The following is a 17,130-nucleotide window of genomic DNA, read 5'->3' on the forward strand; positions in this document are numbered from 1 at the left end:
AGATTTGCAGGGTGGATAATTTGTCAGGAATAACCACAGGTAAATAGGCTCATCTGCACGGATCACAGACTCTGTCTTGGATGTTTACAAGCGGTTGTGCGGAACACAGGCTCCCAGTTTAGATAAGGTGTCGAGTTAATGGCCAGAAGGGCTTATTTATAGCTGAAGATGCACCCTGACACCGTACAGACACCGACACATGCGCTATTGGCAGACAGTTTGGCTTCACCTGCAGAGACAAAGGATATATGATCAATCTGAAGGCAAAGGTTTTAGATAAGACTTTGATTATATATGCAAATCTGAGCTTTAAGAATTTATCTTAATTTAATGCACTTTACATTTACTGACATTTTAAGCCCAAATATGGATATTGATCTGTTACAGCACTTAATACCAAGTTTATTGAAAAAGACTGTAGCGCACTAAAGTATTACACACTGTCCTTTGTTTTTGGCTTGCTCAGTTGGAAAAACTGTCGAACTATCTTCTTGTTTCTCAGCATTATTCTCTGTTGGATCTGTTTCTGATGACTTAACATCTGTCTCTAGTTCAGTTTGTTTTGTAACTGTTTCGGTCTGGCTTCTTTCTCCTTCTTCTGGTTTGGGGTTTTCTCCTTCAGTTGGCTTTCCATCTCTCTCATCTCTGGTGGTCACTTCATTCCCGTCCTGTACGCTTTCAGCTTCTGTTTTGGCCACAGCCAACGCATTCTCTTCTCCATCTCCGTCGCCTTCATCAGCAGTCTCTGCCGGCGATGCCGTCTCTTTCTCCTCCTCTCTTTGCTCCTTCCCTCCAGCCTCTTCGTTTTCCTGCACAATTGGAGTCAGAGGCGTTAGATCTAGACACGTCTTAGGAGGGGATGCTACTTTTCTCCTAGGAGGAGCGACTGGCTTGTCTATTTCTGAATCTTTTTTCCACAAATCCCGAACACAGACATTGCTCTCTTCCAAGGCTGCGGGATGATCATCTATACTTGTCCAGTCTGCTTCCTCTGAGGGAAACTCAAAGCAAGAGATGCTAAGTTCATCGACTGGGATTTCTGTTGGTTTTTCAACTGTTATAGACACACTCCTTACTGTCTTGGATTTACTCTTTTTTGCTGTTTGTGTGTCGTCTTCTTCCAGAAGTCGAGGGAAAGGCTCTATGTCGCACGGAGAAGAATTGGCGCTGGACCTGAAGAAGTCTGTAATATCCTCTTCTGAGTTAGGCACCTCTCCTTTTTCAGGTTTGGTCACAAAAACATCAAGATCATACAAATCCTCGGACATTATCCGAGGTCCTTCCTCTGGGCATTTTTCTTTATCTGTTGGTTCCCCCTCCACAACAGGAGTCTCATCTATCAGGACATATTTCTCTAAATATCCCCTGGCCTCTCGGTCTGAATGCCTGCTGTGGAAGGACTTCTCCGAGGTCACACTTTCAGTGTCTTCTTCTTTTTTCCGGCTGCCGAGTGCTTCCTCGTAAAGGTCTGTATAAAGAAAGGCCATGGCTTTGGGTTCCTCCAGCAAAATGGGATCAATAATTTTCGGAGGCCCTTCGGGTAGAAAGATTGGTGTGAGGACATCTTCTTGGCTTCCAAACAAATTCGAACCACTCTGTTTTGAGGGAAGCCTAGATAGTGCACTTTCTGCTGCTCCGCCTCCATCTGTTGCCCCTGGACCTTTCAGAAAGTATTCGTCTGTACCGCCATAAAAGACTTCATCTAAAAGCTCGTTAGCAAGTTCCACCAGACTGATTGTGTCTGACTTGTCAACATCTGCACCTTTGGTGCTGGTGCTTTCTTTAGTCTGTGCATGTTTCTCAGTGTACTGACTCTCAGTAGCAGTCTTTGCCTCTGGTTCCACCTGTCCTCCTGCAGCCACAGCAGGACCTCCTGGAGCTTGAGCATCAATCAGGGCGAATGCCTCAAAGTAGTCCACATTTCCTGCTGCTGCTCTGCTTTGCATTCTGGCCACGGGAGCTCCCGGTGGATCCATGGAATCTAGATCCACAGGAGGGTGGGGGCTGGCTTGGTAATCTATTGTTGGGCCCGTCTCTACTGAGATCAGCAGCTCATTTTCATGGATCTCCTCACTAGCTTTAGGAACAACACTTTCCTCCAGGTATGAAAGATTGTCCACCATTTCTTTGCTGACTTCTTCATCCACGGTGGCCAGTTTTTGGGGAACAACAATGTTGAGGATTTCAGAGCCTTCTGACACTAAGCTGAACAGCTGCTGCTCTTTGTCTTCCTGAGGATCAGTTGTTTCGTCTTGGTCTCCTTCTCCGTCACTTTTCAAATTTGGTTGAGAGACTTCCACTAACTCTGGCCGCCCTGAGATGTTCTCAGAGCTTTCTGCCAGGACTTCTCGCTTTCTATCTGCTTTGCTTTTCGGCCCACTTGCCCTATCCTTGGTTGTCTTCCTTCTTGAGATAAGCTCCTCATCCATGACAAAAATGATTTTGCCTGCTGGATGAGACCCAGGTGTTGCAGGCTGTATTGCACTGAGATCCACAGAGGGGAGTCCAGCTTCAGACATCCATGGTGTGGTGCAGCGACTGGGGGTCGTCTCCCATGCGATTCCGCTGTCCTCCCCTTGCATAGTTACCATGGAGAAGGAGGAGTCCATCATTAGGCACTGCATCTTAGGCCGGACATTATCATCGTGGACAGCCTCGCGTAAGCTGAAGGCACAGTAGCGCAAAAATATTGGGAGGTTAAGGGAAAACTATACAAAATATGTCCTAATAACTTCTAAGTTGTGCAGGTGTTCTTTTGCTTTAATACTTTTTGCACTGCGCCTAAAGCGAGAGAAAGAGTCTCAACTTATATTCACCAAAGTCTGAACTGCATAAAGCATCACATCTATCAACCTTTGAAGATGCTTGTTGTGCTCCATGAGCATTTTTACGTCACACAAGTGTCATTAAGTAGGAAGAAAGAAAGAAATTTCACCCTGCAGAACTTCCCATTCTGCTTGACCAGTGCAAACATACGAACATGTGGCATTTCCTCCATAAATTCAGCATATTTTATTACTGTAAAATAAATGTTTCACCACAGACTCTAATTCCTAAATGATCAAAAACTTTCGTCTGTGGTAAAAAACAAAAACAAAATTGCAAAACAAATCTCATTAAGATGAAACTTTAACCTGCAGCATAAAGAGCACCTGTTTTGAAGGGTCTCCACTTCATCAGTAACATCAAGGTTTTGTTCTGTAATATCTTCAGATGTCAACACAGTCATCTCGGGGTCAACATCTGACTGTGCAAAATCCTCCATTGCTGTAGCCATTGTTAGCAGTATGGATCTGCTTCAGCCTCTCAACACGACTCGATGCTGCTCTGCTGATCACATACGAAGCGAGCGAGCGTGCTCGAGTCGGGTTTTCATGCTCAGCATAATCTTGAAATAGAAAACTTGCCTTCCACTGTTTCATCTGAAACATTTGCAGCATGCAGGGAGAGTAATTCGTCTCCTGTTCACAATGGTTGAACTCTTGAAATCACTACATACAGATAACAAGTTAATCTGGGTTAAGCAGTTGCAAATAATCTGAACTGTGAAAATGCAGGAACATTAAGGCAGTGTCTCTGTCTTATTTATTTTTGCCAGGTCTAATAATAATTTTTTCTTGGCATCATGTATCTGATATCATTAGTCTCTCTGTAAGCGAGTTAGAGGTAAGATTGTTTAAAATCTTTAAGCTGTTTTTTTTTTTCATGTGCAACAAATCACATGTCAATGAAAAATAGTAAAAACCAAAATTGTGATTAAAAAGTTAGACTTGTCATGCTTTTCTGTCCCACTAGTGAGCATTTTTTGTGGTAACTGGCCAAATAAGTTTTTAAAATCTGCCTTTCTTTCATTTTGATTGAGCCACCTGCTCGTGTCTGTCACACAGAGTGTCAGAGATGCTATGTGGGAAATGAAAGCGTGAAGGAGTTGGGGAGGGTTTAGTCAACATGTTCTATCTGGGTAAAAGTTCCCCAGTGTAAACTAGTCTGACATACCCTGTGCATCATAAAACTTTCCAGTGGGCATGCCAAACTGTGAATTTAATATTATATAAATTTTGAGGCAGTAATCACACACAACAAGACCGGGAAGAAGTAAAACTGAAAAGTCCAAGAATATAAATTAATCAATAAACACAAAACACTGGGCCAGTAATTTGACATTTATGTTAGGCTGCTGAAAGGTGTCTCTATAAGCGATTGCACCATAGGTTATACTTAGTTTGTTACAGGTCCTGTAGGAAAAAATGATAAAAGAAACTTTATCTCTAAGATCCAGAGAAGAAAACTCCCGTTATTTTAAAACATATATCATTAATGTCATGAATGCATATCATACTGAAATGCTGATTGTGCCTTCAACCCCATCACCATTTTCAACCCCCATAATGCAAAGTTAAGCCCCTATTACCGATGTTAATGAAAGTTCTCTTGGCATGCTCTGGCAATGAAACAGAGTATTTTTGAGTGAAAATTACGTGTTTCATAAGTGATCTTTAGCCATGGGACATTTCATCATTACATACTCACCAGAATTTACTACTACTTATCATGATTCTTGGGGTTTTCGCTATTTCCTCTGTATTATTTTAAGGTCTTTACCTTACAATATAAAGGACTTGAGACAACTGTAATTGGGATTTGGTGCTATATAAATAAAACTGAACTGAACTTCAGCATGATTTCAAATCATGATCACAATGATCATATGATAATTTTGTCTGTGACAAGGTTGAAACCCAAATGGATTTAGTGAGATTTAAATGCCTAATAATGACTTTGTGCCTAAAATCTGATCAAAGTACAAAAAATGTGTTTATTATACAAAAATATATTTTCTTTATTGTTACTGATATAATATAATAATACTCAGATGTTCTGAGTACCATTGCGTTATTGTTATTGTCCTCTTTTATTTACGTCAGTTTATTTTACCCTCTACCGGATGTGAGGACATACATACTGCCAATAACGTCAAAACTGCAGGCGTTAACGTAGCGTGATGACGTCGTTGGTTAATGCTTCCCTCTGAGCAGAGGCGGCGGATGGAGCGGAGCTGATGAATGAGATGAGGGGCTAACAGAGGGCAGACGGGCTGATGATGAGAGAGGATGAACCAGCAGCTGAAGGAGCATCAGTCCTATTCTCCCACCATCTCAGATCCAGTTTACGCGAAACAACGCAAACAAAACAAGACGGAGAAATCTGCTCGTTTGTGAATGAAGGAAAATTTTGTGGCGAACATCGACGTCGGTGAAGCTGTTTTGATTTTTTTTTTCCTCTTGGAGGAGGGCAGGACGTGATGATAAAACCCGGAGTGTACTCCAAGGGCTTTTTTGTGTTCTCTCCAAAAGCAGCGGAGATGAAGCCCCGTCTGGAAAGAAGATGTCTGTCACCACAGAGCGGCGTTAAATGTCTCACTTGCGGCGGTAAAACTCTTTAATATTTCTCCGATTTGAGGATTTTAATGGCACAGAGGACTTCAATCAAGAGCCAGCGACTTAAAGAGGGATTTATGAGTGTCGGAATTGAGGGGTGAATGTTAATTTTTTTATCCCAACGTCTGCCATCCCTATTCAGATTATACACCAGCCAACGGAGCATTTATAGCCAGCTAACGTCACATTTAGAGACTATAGGCAGTTTTATTTGCTAAAACACGTTAACATTTTTTCCCCTTCGATAATTTCACTCTGAATTTAAAAGCGCAACACGATCCCTTCGAGTCTAATGTGGTTATAAATCACACCATCCGTCTGCTGTCAGTTTTTTTCTCCTTCTTTTTTTAATAGCCCGAGTTGAGCTCCATAATCCTGCATTACTGTGGAGTTTGGTTGTGGGGTTTTTTAGCTAACGGCGGCGGCTACTAGAGCCAGAGCAGCGCGCGCGCGTGTTGTCAGTCATCATGCGTGCACCGACACGTTCGCACGGATGAAACCACCACCTATGCCAAAAATATGATGCACCCAGAGGGCACAACAACACGCCGAGCCATGTCGGACTGAGAACAGTGAGAGTGGGGCTTCGCCGGGCTGTGAGCTCACACAAACAAGCAGAGAGCGGCTTTCAATTGAGAGGGAGAGCGGATAAAAACAAAACAAAAACAAAGCTGCAGCTAGCCTGTCCGCACAGCTCTCAGGAGACCGCTGAGAAGATCATTTTCGACTCAACTTAGAGACCAGAATCCAGCTATAATGGGGTATGTAAAGTGGTGGTTCAGTGGAAGTTGTATTTCTCACTCCCCATGTCATGAGTGTGGCACACTTTGTTGTTGCAGATTTCAACACCCACAGCTGCCAGTCTGCTAGCTAACCCCCCTTGTCCTCTTACATAGAAAAAAATTACTGTAAACCACTATCCCATCATTATGTGCACCTAAAGCCTCCATACGCTGACATTTCAGCTTACAGAAGCCAATAAGGATGAGGCTGCGATGAAGTAAGCTACTGATGATAGGGAGAGCATATTTAATGTTTTGCCATGAGTAAATGTGGAAGGGGGGGGGGCTCCATCACCACAGCTCCATTGTGGTGCTTACATGTGGCCGAGCCTGCAGATGTGTGGTGATTCTCCTGATCAAAAGCGACCTAGTTCCCACTCCAGATGATGTAGAATGTGATTGGTTTGTTGTCATATTGTAGTTGGGAAGGAGGAGAAGGGGATTGGTGAATGGCTTGCCTCCTCATCCTCTGTAATTCTCAAGGCCAGTGGTTGTAATCCAGTCAACAATCAATTTCTGAGTCGGTCAAAAGAGAGTATGTCCTACAGTATGTGTTTACACTGTCTCAATTAGCAATTCTCCCTGTTCCTGTCCTCTTTGTGCAGTTGTTGATCAGTTCAAATGTCACTGGCATGTTTTTGTTTTTTCAGTGGAAACTGAAACATATCTGAAGTTGCAGCAGTGACACACCCCTACCACTGGAATTCAGTTAGGACTTTGTAGTAAACAACAGCAAGCATAGTACATCCAGCAACAACACAATAAAATCCCTAAAATGACAATTACAAAGTTTTTATTTTTACTGGCTTAAAAATGGGTGCGCAGCTTCAGACAGTTATTCCCATACTGTTATTACAATGAGTCTGTGATATTGTAGAAGTCTGTGCAATTCATGTATTTTATCCTTATGCGGGTAACCTCTTTGATGTATGCCAATTGAATGCTTTTAAATAAATAAAAAAATTACATACAGGGAGTGCAGAATTATTAGGCAAGTTGTATTTTTGAGGAATAATTTTATTATTGAACAACAACCATGTTCTCAATGAACCCAAACCCAAAGCTGAATGTTTTTGGAAGTAGTTTTTAGTTTGTTTTTAGTTTTAGCTATTTTAGGGGGATATCTGTGTGTGCAGGTGACTATTACTGTGCATAATTATTAGGCAACTTAACAAAAAACAAATATATACCCATTTCAATTATTTATTTTTACCAGTGACACCAATATAACATCTCCACATTCACAAATATACATTTCTGACATTCAAAAACAAAACAAAAACAAATCAGCGACCAATATAGCCACCTTTCTTTGCAAGGACACTCAAAAGCCTGCCATCCATGGATTCTGTCAGTGTTTTGATCTGTTCACCATCAACATTGCGTGCAGCAGCAACCACAGCCTCCCAGACACTGTTCAGAGAGGTGTACTGTTTTCCCTCCTTGTAAATCTCACATTTGATGATGGACCACAGGTTCTCAATGGGGTTCAGATCAGGTGAACAAGGAGGCCCTGTCATTAGTTTTTCTTCTTTTATACCCTTTCTTGCCAGCCACGCTGTGGAGTACTTGGACGCGTGTGATGGAGCATTGTCCTGCATGAAAATCATGTTTTTCTTGAAGGATGCAGACTTCTTCCTGTACCACTGCTTGAAGAAGGTGTCTTCCAGAAACTGGCAGTAGGGCTGGGAGTTGAGCTTGACTCCATCCTCAACCCGAAAAGGCCCCACAAGCTCATCTTTGATGATACCAGCCCAAACCAGTACTCCACCTCCACCTTGCTGGCGTCTGAGTCGGACTGGAGCTCTCTGCCCTTCACCAATCCAGCCACGGGCCCATCCATCTGGCCCATCAAGACTCACTCTCATTTCATCAGTCCATAAAACCTTAGAAAAATCAGTCTTGAGATATTTCTTGGCCCAGTCTTGACGTTTCAGCTTGTGTGTCTTGTTCAGTGGTGGTCGTCTTTCAGCCTTTCTTACCTTGGCCATGTCTCTGAGTATTGCACACCTTGTGCTTTTGGGCACTCCAGTGATGTTGCAGCTCTGAAATATGGCCAAACTGGTGGCAAGTGGCATCTTGGCAGCTGCACGCTTGACTTTTCTCAATTCATGGGCAGTTATTTTGCGCCTTGGTTTTTCCACACGCTTCTTGCGACTCTGTTGACTATTTTGAATGAAACGCTTGATTGTTCGATGATCACGCTTCAGAAGCTTTGCAATTTTGAGACTGCTGCATCCCTCTGCAAGATATCTCACTATTTTTGACTTTTCTGAGCCTGTCAAGTCCTTCTTTTGACCCATTTTGCCAAAGGAAAGGAAGTTGCCTAATAATTATGCACACCTGATATAGGGTGTTGATGTCATTAGACCACACCCCTTCTCATTACAGAGATGCACATCACCTAATATGCTTAATTGGTAGTAGGCTTTCGAGCCTATACAGCTTGGAGTAGGACAACATGCATGAAGAGGATGATGTGGACAAAATACTCATTTGCCTAATAATTCTGCACTCCCTGTATGTTGATATTTTTAAGCCTTCGTGCTGATAACAGCTGGAGCCTTTTGGGTGCACCTTTGTGCCTGCATCCATCTGTCCCATTCCTGTGTAAAGTAACTGCTATTTTCAGGTAGAACTAAAATGACAGTTCAGTAGACAGGCACATGTTTTGATGAGCAATTAACCATCAAAGTGATTTATTTGAGCAATTTGTTAAAAAGCGCTTTTTCGGATAGGAATATTTGACAAGTTTATGGGAAGATTAGTGTGTCTGGGGAAAAACAAGACGTCGTATGCAGAGCTACAGCAATAAATCGGCTGATATTTGCTAATTTTTTATGTAGATGGCTCTGTTGGTGTATTTACCAGAAGATAAGCAACAAGAAATAGGCAAAATTTAATGTTTATTTTTCACATTTATTCCTAATTTTTTTTAAAAGTGAAAGCAAATGGGTGTCTGAATCTTTTTAAATATTATTATAGGTCAGAATATTATGGGTCTTAAGCTGGCGCTGTGAGCTGTGGCTGATTAATGAAATGTTTTTGTATATAAATTGACATGTTCTCAGCTGCTGTTTTGTGATTTCAGTTGGGTTTCCTCAAGACAAGCCAGTCTTTCATAACTTCTTTCACTTCCTCTATGAGCTTGTGTTATTTTCAGTGTCAAAGAAGAGTCGTTACAGAAGGGCTCGGACTTTCTGAACTTCTTACATTCAGACAAAGAGAGCATCAGTGGAAAAAACACAGGACTTCGTTATTGTCATGAGAAATAGTTTGAAAGTGTCAGGCGAGCCGAGTGTCCCACGCTTGCTCTTTCTCTTTTGTCGGCTGCTGAAAGACTAGAGGTCTGTGAGCGGCATATGGGCGTTTGGGACTGGAGGCTTCGCCTTGCCAGGCTCCTGCTGCCTCCCTCTGCGAGTGGGCTAACCCACAGGGATGCTGCGATCGGATTGGGCGAGAGAGCGTGTAGGAAGGAGAGGGAGCGACGGAGTTGGAGGATGTTCACAGCTCATGACCACATGGGCAGTTGCCATGACAACGTAACAGCTAAGTTAGTAATGCGGAGTTATTATTCCTGTGCATAGCAAACACGGGCTGCAGCTGTCATTGCTTTCACTCAGTGGAGTTTTGGCTTGTAGTCAGATTTGTTTTCAATATTCTTCTTGATATAGTCCTTCATATATAGTATAGACAGGATAGGTAAAAAATGATTTACGATTTATAAAGAAGAAATAAATGAATCTAACATAAAATTCGAGACTTAATAAAAATAAAAGACATTTCAAAGTTCAGCGGGGGATCAAATAATTTTTCCACTGTATACATCTCTTATATCTGTGACCTGTGAGGCACAACTTTTACTCCGAAGACAAACCTCCAGTTTGTTTTTTCATGTTTCACGAAAGCTGAGAGAGTGTTAGCAGATAAGTCAAGACTTCAATGCTTGCTATGAGCAACCACAGCAATCTGCTAATGACCAATGCAATTACAAAGAGGGCCTTCGTCCAGAGTCCTCTTTGCAACCGATTTTATATAGCAGCAGCCAAATATAAACCAATCAGTTAGGAAATACGCATTTTTTCCCGCCTTTTGACCAGAGGACGGCAAGTAGTCGCAGATCAGACTCTAGTGCTGTGTGATCGAGGCCCAATGTGCTGATAGGCTGATATCAGCTAGCAAACCAAACATCAGCCAACACCTTTGTTTGGGTTGTTAGGATTGGGTAGTTTGTGATTACCCGAATTAGTGATAGTTGTTGTTTTTGACGGGAATGGGATTAATTTTCTTATTTAATAGTCTGTTGACTGTAAAAAAGAAAATAAAACTACCATGGTAGATACTATATCGGTAAAACATAAGCACTAATAGGAGCTGGCCATGTTATGCACACTTTAGCAGCACTATTTTTTTCTTCACAAACCATGGCAGAGAGTAAATGTAAAGAAGTCTCCATCTAATGGATTAGTACCTGTTCATTTACTACCGTCTGTTATCCCCACCTGTTCATTCATTTCCTGGCTGCGGGCGAAGGCGCTCTGCATCCGATTGCTTTGTTTAGTTTCTTGCCAGTTTTATCAGTTTTAAAACCCAAATAATCCCAAACAGAAGATTAAATATTCTTTTTGCACAGCTGATTCTTGTGGACTTTTCCTTCTTACGCACGTGCACACAGACACACAAACACACAAACACACAGAGCATGCATGTGCACTCATTTGACTGGCTGCTCATAAAAACTTCACCCATCTGTAGTGGATTCCAAGCATTTTCTGATAATTATTTTAAGCCAGACTGGATTAATGAAATGCTAATATACACTGAACAAAAATATAAACGCAACACCTTTGTTACTGCTCCCATTCCCCATGGGATGGACGTAGAGACCTAAAATTCATTCCAGATACACAATATAACCATCCCTCCCAAACAGTGGTCACAAATCAGTCCAAATGTGTGGTAGTGGGCACATCTGCTATATTGAGATAATCCATCCCACCTCACAGGTGTGCCACATCAGGATGCTGATCTGACATCATGAGTAGTGCACAGGTGTACCTCAGACTGCCCACAACAAAAGGCCACCCTGGAATGTGCAGTTTTTTGTGCTATTGGGGGTCTGGGGACCCAGAACCGGTCAGTATCTGGTGTGACCACCATTTGCCTCATGCAGTGCAACACATCGTCGCATGGAGTCTATCAGATTGTCAATTGTGGCCTGTGGAATGTTGGTCCACTCCACTTCAATGGCTGTGCGAGGTTGTTGGATATTCGTGGGAACTGGTACACGCTGTCGTATACGCCGGTCAAGCACATCCCGAACATGCTCAATGGGTGACATGTCCGGTGAGTATGCTGGCCATGCAAGAACTGGGACATTCTCAGCTGCCATCTGCCCTGAACAATGTGAACCATGATTCATCCGTGAAGCGCACACCTCTCCAACGTGCCAGACGCCATCGAATGTGAGCATTTGCCCACACAAGTCTGTTACGGCGACGAGCTGGAGTCAGGTCAAGACCCCGATGAGGACGACGGGCATGCAGTTGAGCGTCCCTGAGACGGTTTCTGACAGTTTGTGCAGAAATTGTTTGGTTGTGCAAACCAATTGTTCCAGCAGCTGTCTGGGTGGCTGGTCTCAGACGATCTTGGAGGTGAACCTGCTGGATGTGGAGGTCCTGGGCTGGTGTGGTTACACGAGGTCTGCGGTTGTGAGGCCGGTTCGATGTGCTGCCATATTCTCTGAAACGCCTGTGGAGACGGCTTATGGTTGAGAAATGAACATTCAATGCACGGGCGACAGATCTGGTTGACATTCCTGCTGTCAGCATGCCAATTGCACGCTCCCTCATTGCTTGTGGCATCTGTGGCATTTTGCTGTGAGACAAAACTGCACATTCCAGGGTGGCCTTTTGTTGTGGGCAGTCTGAGGTACACCTGTGCACTACTCATGATGTCAGATCAGCATCCTGATGTGGCACACCTGTGAGGTGGGATGGATTATCTCAATATAGCAGATGTGCCCACTACCACACATTTGGACTGATTTGTGACCACTGTTTGGGAGGGATGGTTATATTGTGTATCTGGAATGAATTTTAGGTCTCTACGTCCATCCCATGGAGAATCGGAGCAAAAACAATAGTGTTGCGTTTATATTTTTGTTCAGTGTATAAATGGTTGCATGAAAATATACAAAATTTAAATGTTTTTTTTAATAATGACTCTTTTGCACTATTTTTGCTGTAAACTAAATTACACATACTATGTATTAGTGCAAAAACAATTGGCAAGAAAAAATGAAGTTTGCTGGATTTAAGCTCTTAGATGTGAATAGTTCTGTTTGTTTGTTATATTCATAGATACTTTATTTATAGCCAGATGAAGTGGTGAAGTTATTAAGATTAATCAGATTAGTTGACACTTCAAGTTAACGTTAGTTGCATCCCAAATATGTGACCGATTAAGGAAATTGTTTCGCATCAGTCCCCAGACGTCATTAAATGTGGCAGGTATCAACAAACCTCAGTGTCCTGAGTGACTGTGACATGTCCTAATAGAGTCTTTGTCATTGGAAACTAATCTGAGCATTGTTTCGGTCACAAACAGTCCACATCTTTGTTTGCCACCATTGAAAACACCAGCGCTCGTGTGTGTCTTCTGCTGCTGTGAATGTTTCTGCTGATCTGACGACATCTGCACTCAGATTCACGTGCAAGTACATGTCATTGAGACTCGAACGCTAGGTTTCATTGTGAAAAGGGATTATGGGCTAACAATCGCCACGCTCTCATGGAGACACACTGCACCGGGGCAGAGTTTGATCTAGGCCACACTGTCAGACTAATGACCTGCACCCACTTCAAGCTCCTGAAAAGCCACAGCTAATTGAGACATTGACACAGTGACCAGCAATGCCTTTTATTCTTGTTTAAGAATTAATCAAACGTTGATTATATATGGCTTTTAAATTCATTTTAGCTTTGCATTCAATTCATTTTCAGTCTGAATAGCTTTACCTTTCTTTTTTATGTGTTTGTTTTACAGCAGCCACATTAGCTAGGATTATGTGCTTAAATTGGGAAGAGTTAAAAAAACAGAATTCATTTGATCTAGCGGTGAGAGTCTTTACACTATGGCTTTAAAACCAAGCACAAAAGAGTTGAGATTGAACTGAATAATACCTTTATGTGCTCTAGTTCCAATAGTTACCTTACACATTTTTCTATTGGCTTATAGAACTATTTTAAAACCACTTGACTATATATTTGCCTTAAAATCATTAAAAGAAATGGGATAACATTTGTCAGATTACTCAATTCATTCAACTGAGTAGCTACTTACAAGTTAGATTAACAGAGTCCATCATAGTTTCAGGATATCTTTCTGTATTTTAGTTTAATACAGGGGAATGTCACTGATACAGTTTATCACCAGTGAATTATTTTGAAAGTGTGTAATTAGCATCCTGCTGGTACTAAACATTATCTGTGTTGGCAGCCACAGTGCTATTGCTTGAAGTGCAGCTGCAAATATTTGTGAATATTTTCTTTTTTGTTACACAGATTATTGTTGTTATATGAAACTAGGGATGCACTGATCCAGCTTGATCTGTTTTATTTGTCTTATTTATTTGCACTTGTCTTTACAATCACATTGCCTTCCTCCTTGGTATATTAGCTGTGCACCAGTTTGCTGCAAACAACATGAAACTAAATTGATCTGTCAGGAGCATCTGATCTAGGTTTTTGAGTCAGGATCGGCGCAATAGCCAAACCAAATATTGCATCACCAGTTGAAACATTAGAAAGTCAGTCAGAGGTGATGTTAGCTTAATTGGCTTGCCTTGACACAGCTTTAAAAAACAGCTCACAATAGTTAAAAAAAATTCATGAGCCAGTTTGTGCTGTTCTAATTATCTTGTCCGAAACCTTGCTTGTTTTGCATAATATCTCATTGATAACATCTCCTGGTAGATATCAGGTTAGAGCTGCTGTAACCAAATCATGTCAGAGGAAGTCTTTATTGTGAACTCTGACTCGCACGTAACCTCCAAAGCAAAGAGTGCTGTTGCATTCAGTCTCTCCTAGAGCTTTACTTTCATCCAGTAAGCGCTTCTAATGAGTTTATGTCCTTTAGTGTATTTATATGGTTCTTTACTTCCAGCTTGCATGAGCTGATGAAGCCGGTGTGACTCCCATGTACACATCGTTACATCATTAACTGTGTCAGTGTTTAAATAAGCCTCTGCTCTGCTATCTTAATTAACACAGTGAGATGTGACAGGATATTCCCAGAGATGGGAACAATAGCTGGGCTCAGAGGAGTCATGGAACACTTAGCTGCCAGACAAGGAATCATATCTACTTTCCCTAAAAGCCTGGCAGATAGACATCTCAGAACCAGAACTGCATTAAAGGAGTCATGTTGAAATAAAGAGCTTGTTATAGTACTGAGCTACACACAGAGTTACTAGCTGCATTTAGATCTGTTGTCTAACTTGAGCAGCTTTTTGACTAATTGTAACTAGACTGAAGCTGCAGTCCTCTCAGGACCATGTCTGGTTTTGTCTGGTAGCCCAGAGCGTGAAAGTCGATCTCTGTCAACCCTGACTTAATCCAGTACGCGCTGGAAGTAATACCCATTTTGCATGTTGATATGACACTATCTGTTTCAGATACAGTAACCAAAGCATCATATCTTTATTCTCTTCCCCCTCCTGCCCCCCCCCCCCCCCCCCCCCCCTCTTTCTTAAATAGATAACTATCATATCTGATATCATATCTCACAGTACAATAATATTGAATGGGTTGCATTGTTGTATTTTGTCATGTTTCTCAGGTCTTTGTCTGAATTTCTACGAACATTATTGCTAAGGATTGTCTTATTGCATTGGAGTCACACTGGGTTAAATATGTACACTTGGGTTTTAAGGGGTATTTATTATTTTCTTCTTTTTTTGGGGTTGTATGGAAGCCCCAAACGCAATTTCATTGTTCTTGACAATGACAATAAATAAATAAATACAAATATAGATGTCACTGTCAGCTTTACCTTTTGTTAGCTGTAGCAGCATTAGTTGGTCTGCGCGTAGTGTCCCAGCTGTTGATCATTTCGAGAACAGTCATAATTTTCAGATTGGAGTTGAAAATCTATTTTAAGAAAAGCTGAGATTGTATTTCTAGATAAAAGTCTGGAATTGTGCTTTCACATTAAATGTTTTTGTTATTTTTGCAAGGTTGAGTACAGTCTCCATCTTTATGTCTGTCCCTTAAATATTCTAAATATATCTGCTCTTTATTTCCTGTGGATTTCCTTCATCACTGTGACCAGTTGCAACCAGAACAGTCAAAGCTTGTTTTTAATCCAAGACCCTGGGAGCTTTTCATCCATAGCAATGTTTGGAAGTCATCCAGTATCTGCTGATCTCTGTATGTTGGCACAGGTGCTTCCAGGTCACCTTTGGCTTCATTTGTTCACCTCATCTCAGTGTGCACCCCGCTGGTTAGGACCAGCCTGCACACACTTGCACATAAAAAGTAACAAAAATATAACACCATGTCAGTTTTCCTGTCAGAAGTCACTCTGGCTTGTCAGGTGGAGCTGTGGCTGCGATGGGTGCTGCTGGTGTGAAAGAGGCACTTAAAATGAAAGTGACAGCCAAACAGCAGCAATCAGCTCCACATCTGCACCTAACGAACGGATATGGAAGCATACCAAGATTCCTTCAGTATCTGGACCCACATGATCGTGATAGTCCAATGATAAGCCTGTTTTTCTAACAAGTCTAATCCCTTCTATCTCCGACAAGTTGCTCAGCAGCATCACCAGCTTTTGCTTGCTGTAGAGCTTTGCTGCCGATGGGTCCTGAGGTCGTCCGATCATCCTGGTCATGTAGAGATGTGCGTTTTTTGGTTTCTGTGTATACTCCGCTGTATTGTTTACCTCTATTATTTAAGAAGAATTAACTTGTCTCTGCTTCTTTTGCTGCTTAAAAAAAAAGCTTAATTCCAGTCTGATTTTTTATCAACGACACACTCAAAAAGAGACAGTAGGTTTCAGAAGGACAATAAAAGATGCCTCCACAGTCAAGCGCAGTTATAGTGGTTGACTGCACAAATCATTTTCTGGTCCCTGAGACTAAAACATGTTTCATTTGTACAGAAGAAAAACATTTTTCTCTTCTATAATTTCTACTAAGTCTTTACTTGAAATGCTGTTCACATTTTGATGTTATGTGCAAAGTGCAAAAGTGAAGTATACCTCGTAATGATTCATCTTAAAAGGGGGTGTCAAGCTTAATTTAAAAGAGAACTGCCTCGGAGGCTAGATACATGCAGTTAAAGGACCTGCATTTATCTAATGTGAAATGCATGCTGCACCTAATCTTCTGTGTACATCTTAGGTCCAAGGCCTCAACCAGTCATCCAAATCTCCATTTAGTCAAGCAAGCCTAAAAGTCTTGCTAGCTATGGCTTGTCTGGGTTGGTGTGTGGATAAGCACATATTGCTGTGCAGACCACAGATTAATTAAAGTGTTAAATCTAAGCTGGACTAAATTTTGCAAAGGGCAGGATTTGGCACACAGACTTTGACTGAAATATGACATGAAGGATGCTGCATTATGGCTTTCAACGTTTCCATATTTTTTATTAATTTTTACAAAATCTTTGAAGGTCTTTCATTTTTATGTGCTTTCTAGAACATTTTTGTACTGGCAGATGTCTTAATGATTTTGTCTACATCAGTTTGGGTCTGTGTCAGATTATCTTGATATATAATGCAACTGATATCACAGTCAAATGCCCATGCATTCCACTGTTCCAGTTACATTAATGTAATCTAAATCCCTACATTGTGGCTGATTGCATAAGTTGTATTATGTTCACCTTTGCCGGTAGACACACTTA

The 17,130-nt window shown here is 41.6% G+C and overlaps 2 protein-coding genes across 2 annotated transcripts in view; one reads left to right on the forward strand and one right to left on the reverse strand.

Moving 5' to 3' along the window:
• Positions 1-200: 200 nt before the first annotated feature.
• Positions 201-3,519, reverse strand: LOC146629298 (uncharacterized). Its single transcript, XM_085359995.1, has 2 exons — positions 3,153-3,519; positions 201-2,664 (listed from the first exon to the last, which is right to left on the reverse strand). The coding sequence occupies exons 1-2, from the start codon at positions 3,275-3,277 to the stop codon at positions 426-428; spliced, it is 2,364 nt and encodes a 787-aa protein (XP_085216121.1). The 5' UTR covers positions 3,278-3,519; the 3' UTR covers positions 201-425.
• A 1,519-nt stretch (positions 3,520-5,038) lies between these two features.
• Positions 5,039-17,130, forward strand: part of homer1 (homer scaffold protein 1) — a 29,627-nt gene continuing 17,535 nt past the window's right edge. Inside the window, exon 1 of the mRNA XM_085359997.1 lies at positions 5,039-6,199. Coding sequence (XP_085216123.1) covers positions 6,195-6,199 — 5 coding nt within the window. The 5' untranslated portion in view covers positions 5,039-6,194. The remainder of the gene's footprint in view (positions 6,200-17,130) is intronic.

This window comes from Diplotaxodon limnothrissa, linkage group LG7, assembly GCF_057381915.1.
Source record: "Diplotaxodon limnothrissa isolate DT_005_m linkage group LG7, D_limnothrissa_male_GT1.1, whole genome shotgun sequence".
Lineage (NCBI taxonomy): Eukaryota > Metazoa > Chordata > Actinopteri > Cichliformes > Cichlidae > Diplotaxodon > Diplotaxodon limnothrissa.

Bases quoted from the DNA above. Each gene is read 5' to 3' on its own strand.
- LOC146629298 (XM_085359995.1), bottom strand. From the start codon at position 3,277: ATGGCTACAGCAATGGAGGATTTTGCACAGTCAGATGTTGACCCCGAG. The intron at 2,665-3,152 runs GTGCTCTTTATG...CTGTGCCTTCAG, and splicing joins GTGGAGACCCTTCAAAACAG to CTTACGCGAGGCTGTCCACG.